Genomic DNA, 7435 nt, shown 5'->3' on the forward strand with positions numbered 1-7435 from the left:
GTAGCTCTTGTGGTTGCCTTGGTACCACGGCCATTTGAATGCGTGAATTTTGAATTTGAAATGAGTTTGACAGTTGGAAGGAGCTAGCTAGCAGCTGTGATTTGATTAGTTTCAGTTTTGGTGAAAACTTACTCACTCGATGCAGATGGAAAAGAGGGGCGGTTTACTGGTTTTCAGGGGTCTGCCCACAAGTCCTGTATCCGTCCTGTTGACATGTCTTTTCTAGCTCGACGTGACATTTGAATGCGTACACAAGTGCGCTGATTTCTTTTCATTTCGCGGAGTTTTTGATCCATTTGCTTTTCCTGAGCATCGGAAGCCGATTTCTCCACTGAAAATAGTTGCTAGCAAAAATGAGATTGGAAAGTGGAGTGGTTTGTGGGCATTTACACTTTTGGTTAATCGCTCTGACAGATGTTAAGACGGAGGAGCATCAGGTTTCTTGGTTCCGAGCACGGTTCTCGTACTCACGGTAGCCCATTTCTCCCGGTGCTTTGATCTTTTCGTTCGATCGATAACGGGGGTAGCCAAAAAGCGATTGACGTCCATAAAAGCTGCCAGTATGTTCACTGTTTGTGTGTTTTCCTCTGTGTCGGTGTGTTTTTGTGGGGGATAGAGAGAGAGCAGAGCTGCTGGGGAAGTCGTCTTATTACCTTTATTAATCAAGGGCCCTTCATCCGTTTGCTATCCATCATTGCAGATGATTGGGTCTGGTGTTTTTTGTTTGATTTCCAGCGCCAGCTATCTACTTACGCTATCTGCTGCTGCACTTTGCGAAGGGGCAGCGTGTGGGAGGGGAGCAATCGGGGGGATTCGTCGGTTGCCGAAATAAGTTGCTCTTTGGTTATTATTATGGGACGTCATCAGACTGTGTCGTCTTGACATCTTTTAATCCCATCTTCATCCGCACTTTCATTTTGGACCAAACATTATTATTGGGTCATTATTTCGGATGTACCTTTGCTCTATTCTACCCAGCTGTCGATAGGCCACTCAATAACTCAAAAGTGTTTCTCTCTCTCTCTCTCTCTCTCAATTGCCCAATTGACCTGGATGGAATCATGTGGATACGGCACCCTATCCCGTTTTAACTTTATTTTTATTTCGCCTTTTGATTGTTATTCAATAAGAGGCAAATTATGTTGATGAAACACACTTTGTAGTCGTTGAAATAGCCAGCGATCTTCTTCTTCCGTGACTCTTTTTCTCCGTTTCTTCTTCAAGTTGATCGGCCAGGAGCTAGAGGATTCTGCGCGCGTCACACGCACAATCTTTGGGCTGCGGGAGCGTCTTGTAAGAAACGACGGGAAGAGGGGGGAAGAGAAGCGATGCTTATAAAAGAGCAGCCAACAACTGGGGTGAGTCTAGTCAGTCACGGACGTGTCGAGTTGCTTTTTGAATCGACCATCTCCATCGGGCCATCATCCCGCCCTTCCATCTAAACATTTTGAAGCGACACATTTGATAGTCAAAAGAGGGACAAACTCCCAATGGTAGGCTTCTTCTTCTTCTTCTTCTTCTTCTTCTTCTTCTTGTTGAAACAAGGATAAAGAAATAGAAAAGAAAAATTGTTTGTTGTTTTATCATCTTCTGATTCTCTCATTTTGTCGTGGTGTGGCTCTAATAGGCGGTCGTCGTCCAAAAGTCGTCCATCCTCTTCTTCTTTTTGTCGGTCTGGATTTCTTTCTTTGTCGTGGTGTCATCCCAAGGAAGTGATGGAAGCAAGAAACCCATGCTGGGAAACATCCACCTTTGCATGATGTAATTCCTACGTCCTTTTTTCCTAACATTTGCCGGAAGGATTTTTTAAAAATGGAATTGTTTTCTTTTTTTTGGCTTTGGTTGAATTATCTCTCAGGAATTGCGGTCAATGTAAAGAAATGTACGGCGAATATTTCGAAGGGCAGCGTTGCGCCGAGTTCTGCTTAGCCAGCTACAAACCATCGCAGGCCGGCAGTGTCAGCGGCAGCGGCAGTGGCTGGGCGCCCATGCCTGACTGCAACGAGCCGGAAACGGTGGATCAATTCCTCAAACTGTCGCTGATGCCTCAGTCGGACGGTCCGTCAGTCCAGCAGTTGATCGACGATTCTGACTCGGATGGGGGTGGCGGTTACATGTCGCCCATCAGTCAAGCCCTGATGGGTTCCGCTTACTCTGGCCGTTACGCTGGTCGAAAGCCATCGGCATCGGCTCAGCAGAACACGCTGTACAGCAGCAGAACCGGCGCTGAATTTAAAGGTCACAATCAATTACTGAAGAACCGCAAGTGGAAGAAACGCATCAATGGTAGCAGCAAACTATTGGCAGGCTCTCCATCGATGCCTCGTTGGTATTTCGTTTAAGCGTCGGTGCAATTTGTTTTCTCACCCCCTTTTTGTTGGTCTTCTTTTTGCGGGGGAGAGATGTGCTGAAACATTGACTTGTTCACCTTTTTCTCTTCCACTTCCGGTTGCTTTTCACTCCCCCTCCCCAATTTGAACTAAAACCCCCACTTGATATATTTGTGACAAATGAAGCAGCCATAAAGAATTCATTGAAATTGCTGCGAAATAAATACATTTATTGTACGTAGTAGACGATGGCATAATACAGAAATCGTCGCCAAACAGAACTAGACACAAGAGACGCACACAAACACATACGAGACAATAAATGGCGAATGCAAAAGAAAACGTTAAAAACAAATGTGTGTAAAAGGTAACATTTAGATGGATTGCAATTGAATAAAAAAGTAGGTAGCAGAGAAGAGACACGCTCTTTGGAATGAAACGACTTTTTTCTTGTTTTTTTTTTCTTCTAGATCTGGTCGGGTATTAAAAAAATGAAATGACGGAAGAGGTGTGTTCATTCGTTTTTGTTGAGGAATTGTCCGATGGAGGCGACGTCGATGCAGTCGGGTATGAAGGCGCCTTTGAGTCTGAAGCAGCTCTTTGCGCAGAGATCGCCCTCGAAGTAGGCGCCGTACATGCTCTTGCACTGCTCGCAGTTTTTCATGCAGAGATAAAGAGTGTCGGCCGGCTGGGCCACGTCCACCGTCATCGCCAGCCAAATCAACAGCGTCATGATGGCCATGGTCGACATTTTCTGTCCGCTCTGAGTCGTCATCCTGCCGCCGTTCTGCTGGTGCTGCGTAGAACACGTCCTCCTGCTTATGGTGCTATTCATTTCGATTCCAACGGGTTTTTTCGCTTGTTCAAATTGGGAGAAATCTGTCGAGATAAAAATGGTGGACGTGATAGACTCTCCATATTTAGTGGGCAAAAGACAAGACAAATAGGCATGGTCGTCGTCATGGCAATCTGGTTCAATCTAAGAGATCCCCTTTTTTTTTTACCTCTGCGAAGAACAGGGCAAATTTACTACGTGCTGTTATAACATACAGCGCAACTGCCAGCCATGGGGATCGAATGAAGCATCAACGCACTCTAACAAACGAGTTACGAGTCTATTCGCATCAAGGTGGACTGGTGTGTGGAGTGGTATAAATTATCCTGGTATCTATTACACACACACACACACGCACAGAGATGATAGAGACACAAAAGCGTAGTAGTTTTCCAGTCTCAGGTAACTAAATATGTTTTTGTGTGTCGATCCTCTGACGGAGAGAGCAGGGTTACAGTATGGTTCTCAAAGATTTATAATGATCCGAGTGCGTGCGGATGATGGATCATGTTAGTTCTGAGGAAGATTAGTAGCCGCTGGGAGTCTGGGAGACAAGGCGATATAACAAGCACCACTTTGGCCCCCCCCCCCCCATTGCCGTCTGATGTTACAACACTTGTTTATACCATCGAGCCCGTGTTATTCTCCTTTTTTCTTCTGTTGCCTCAATAACGTTTGCCAACAAGTCGGAAAGGTTAGACTTAAAGTCATGGGACACCGTATTGTCGCTGGAGTTACGCACTCGGCTAAATTGGGCGCTCACCTGTCGTCGTAACGATGCGTCGATTAGTTAAAAATATCTAACGGATTGAGTGTTTCGATTGGGAACTTGTGTGTTTGTTGGTTTGTCACTTGGTCACTGGTTTATTGGTCGACGAATTGGAGAACAAAAAGGGAGAAAGAGCGTGCGGGCACAATCTGGCGACGAGATTCAACTGTTGAAGCTGATTGCATTATGGGTTGGTTTTATATCTTTGGAAAGAAAATACCCAGCCCCAAAAGTGCACTCGCATTCGAGCAAGAGGTAGGGAAACAGGAACAAGAAAACGTGAATGTCTTCCCTAGAGAGAGAGAGAGAGAGGTAGTCATTGGATAGGGCACTGTCTACAGTCTTCTATCTCTCTCTCTCTCTTTCCATTCATCCCATTTGGCAGTGATTGTAAATAGTAGCTAGTGGTCTAGGTGTACCCCATATCCTCCACCTGTACCCAACAAGAGGAGGAAGGAGGAGAAGTTTGTGGGGGAGGTGTGATGGTCGACCGCTTCGCCATCACACAACTTCGTGATTGATATAAGAACAACCAAAAAGAAGAAAGGGGGGAGCGACCGTATGCTTCCGCAATCTTTGCACATGGCGCCATCACGTGAGATGGAGGGAAAAAAAAAGAACGATCAATCTCCTCATCACCTTTTAAGGTGATCTCTTTTTTCTTTCTCTTTCTTGGCTTCAAAGAATGGTTATTGTTCCTCCTTCTTCTCCTGCTGCTTAACCGCAAAATCGATGCTGCAGGCAGTCGCTCTAAATCGGCGCTCTTATCGTCGTCTCGGGTTGGTTCAAAAAGAGTTTTGGTGGTAGCAGCAGCCGGTCTGCTGTTGCTGATGCAGTCACTTTTCTTGAAAAAAAAAAAAAGCAAAAAAGAACGAAAGTGATCGGGGCTGGTGGTGGTACTTCCTTGTTCCGCCATCGCCCAACTTGCTGCTCGACTGGCCACCTCCGCCACCATTCGGGTTGGAAGGCATTTTTGCCTTCTTGCTACTTGGATGAAAAGTTATTTACTTTGACCATATCCCCATGACTATACTGGCAAGTCGATGTCTTGTTCTCTTTTGTGGCTGGACCGCACGCACTACTATCTATTCGTCGTCTTGTCCATTCAACTATTCAAGGTGAAAGCACAAAGCAATTCTTAAACGGAAAAGAAAAATAATGGCTGCAGGAGATTGCCAATTCAAAAGAATCGAGTCGGCTGCTGCTGCTGCCGGTGACTGCATTTATAGTAAACTGCGTCCAAAGATTGTCCAAGGATTCTTTCTTATTTTCTTGTGTGCGCATTGGCGCTATTGTTGTTGTTGTCCGCTTCCTTTCTTCAGGTGTGTTTTTGACCGTTACGCCAGTCACTTTCAGTCGCCACCCAACCAACGATCCAAGGTTTTTAATTAGCGAAAAACGAACTAATCGGCAATTAAGTCGGTTGCTCAATCAAAAAAAGAAAAAAATTATTATAATTATAAAAATGGATTTGCGTCACGAATCGAAGGATGATTCAATGGATTTCCCGTGAATGCTGGACCAGCCAAAAGAAATGGAAATTTTTTGGCGATGCGACCTTGCCATTTGCATTTCTGTTCCTTTTTCCCGTTTCCGTGTCCTGTTGTTTTTTTTTTTCTTTCCAGTTGCGCAGAGTATCGGACCGGTTTTGTGGCCAGCGTGGCCTTTAGCGACCTTGTCCAAAGGTGTTTCACCTTTCGCTTCATTCCATTTGCTCTTTCTACTTTTGATTGTACGTCACCGGGACTCGTTGTGCTTCTTTTTTATGCTTACGTGTTTCTGGAACCATTTTGGTTGTATACGTTCTGCCTTACGCGAGTTGCGCAACGTTTCAAGTTGACAGAGAAAAATTAGCTCGACTCTTTCACAGTTATTTCAGTTTCCCTTTTTTTGTATAATTTCAAGTCAAACCGGCTGTTAAGAAAAAAAGAAAAATGGTCGGGTTGACATGATGTCTTGTCCATTTCCTGATGCAATCCCGAGCTGCCGGGCTTGTGGTATGAGCCAACACACCACAGCAATAACACGCAGAGGAGAACACCTTAAATGGGCGGCAGATATCTAAGTCAACCTTGGCTCACGTCACAAACTCCATTCGACTCTCTTTTTTCTTATTTGGGGGGCGAGGAGGGCCCAGTTTGTTTTTTAAGTTTTTTTGTTGTTTTTTCTCGAATGGCCAATAAAAAAGGGAAAAGGGGAAAAACTTGCGTTGAGCGGGAATTCACGGAGAGCGTCACGCAATAAGGAAGTCGCCGAACGCGGAATAGACAGCAACGTTCGCAATGTTAGTGCTCAATTGAAAGGTAAAATGGTGAGCTACAGCTCAACTATACCTGAATGAAGAGGTTGGAGGAGACGGCTCGGATTACGAAGAGATTGTGACACTTTACTACCCGTTGTCCGGCGTATTTATAACGGCAGGCCATTTTTGGACAGGGGAAGAAAAAAAAAACAAACGAGCCAGCAGGTCTCTCTCGGTCGGTGATTTCATTTCGATTAATTTCAATTGAAATGCAAAAGCAACAGGAGGTTGATTTGTATCGGGCGACAAAGTGCCTTTTCGTCCATGTCGTGCTGAGAGCAGCACTCAGCCAGCCAGTCAGCCAGCCCTTCATTGCCACGTTGGCCGTCTGCCCTATTAGCTGGCATTGATGGAATAATCAAATCACCACGACGATTTCACTGGAAACACTTGTTGAGCTGAGCCAACTTTTTTTTTTTCATTAGATGACAAGTACTGGGTACCGGTACTACAAATGTTTTTCTGTTCGGATATTATTGGGCCCCCCCGCGTCCTCCCAACCAGTGGACGGAAATGGATTTCGTATCACAGAGACGCAAAGCGATGGTCACCGGATGTGACCACGGCGACCGTTCCGATCCTTCTCGTTTTTCCTTGACGACGGAAGAGTGGCAACGAGAAACAAGCGGAAATGCTCGGCCACCCATTGTCAACATTGTTATAAGCTCCGACTTACATTCCCAGCTCTCAATGAGAGCTGGAGGCTGAGTCAATGAGAGAGCCTCTCATTGAATCAAACGGCCACGCACGGAGATGAAATAATTAAATTTAGCTCCTCGTAGCGAGCACTCGTCTTTGCGACACGTTTTAGAAATCTTCTTTTTGGCTTTGGAGATTTGGATTTATTCATTTCCCCGTCGATTCCTAGAAGAAGAATCTATTTCCAGCGATATGATCCCGTTACTAATATTTAATTTGTGGCTGGCACAAAATGGGTCCAGCTCGTGCACTAGTAGCGTAGATGTAGGAAACAAGTTTTGCCTCTTCAACTTCTTCTTCCTTTTGGAAATGGATAGCAACTTATTTCCCAAGTGCGTGCGTGGTGGATAGAACGGCCCGTCGATCGATGATAACCGCCACGTCTTAATTTTCGCATTTGCTTCCTCATCGCCAAAATCGATGGGCTTCTAAAATTCATTTCCAATCTCTTCTTCTCTGTAGTCTGTACGCAATCGACAGACTCGTCGGATCGATAATTC

At 45.2% G+C, this 7435-nt stretch overlaps 2 protein-coding genes across 3 annotated transcripts; one reads left to right on the top strand and one right to left on the bottom strand.

Moving 5' to 3' along the window:
• Nucleotides 1-1358: 1358 nt before the first annotated feature.
• LOC124311415 lies at nt 1359-2572 on the top strand. The gene is made up of 3 exons (XM_046775899.1): nt 1359-1493; nt 1628-1761; nt 1859-2572. Exons 1-3 carry the CDS (start codon nt 1491-1493, stop codon nt 2340-2342), a joined length of 621 nt encoding a protein of 206 aa, XP_046631855.1. The 5' UTR covers nt 1359-1490; the 3' UTR covers nt 2343-2572.
• On the bottom strand, nt 2384-6323 carry LOC124311391 (eclosion hormone-like). 2 transcript variants are annotated; one of them, XM_046775865.1, is made up of 2 exons: nt 6268-6323; nt 2384-3209 (listed from the first exon to the last, which is right to left on the bottom strand). In XM_046775865.1, the coding sequence occupies exon 2, from the start codon at nt 3163-3165 to the stop codon at nt 2845-2847; it is 321 nt and encodes a 106-aa protein (XP_046631821.1). In that variant the 5' UTR covers nt 3166-3209; nt 6268-6323; the 3' UTR covers nt 2384-2844. The 2 variants fall into 2 exon arrangements, with proteins under 2 accessions (XP_046631821.1, XP_046631820.1); XM_046775864.1 differs by lacking the exon at nt 6268-6323 and adding an exon at nt 4574-5186.
• Nucleotides 6324-7435: the final 1112 nt, after the last annotated feature.

The sequence above is a fragment of the Daphnia pulicaria genome, chromosome 8 (assembly GCF_021234035.1).
Source record: "Daphnia pulicaria isolate SC F1-1A chromosome 8, SC_F0-13Bv2, whole genome shotgun sequence".
NCBI lineage: Eukaryota > Metazoa > Arthropoda > Branchiopoda > Diplostraca > Daphniidae > Daphnia > Daphnia pulicaria.

What these genes read in the sequence shown, in the direction of transcription:
- LOC124311415 (XM_046775899.1), top strand. An exon ending in AACATCCACCTTTGCATGAT is followed by an intron (nt 1,762 to 1,858) that starts GTAATTCCTACG and finishes ATTATCTCTCAG; the next exon opens with GAATTGCGGTCAATGTAAAG.
- LOC124311391 (XM_046775864.1), bottom strand. Translation starts at nt 4,889, where the DNA reads ATGGTGGCGGAGGTGGCCAGTCGAGCAGCAAGTTGGGCGATGGCGGAA. An exon ending in AAAAGAGATCACCTTAAAAG is followed by an intron (nt 3,210 to 4,573) that starts GTGATGAGGAGA and finishes TTATCTCGACAG; the next exon opens with ATTTCTCCCAATTTGAACAA.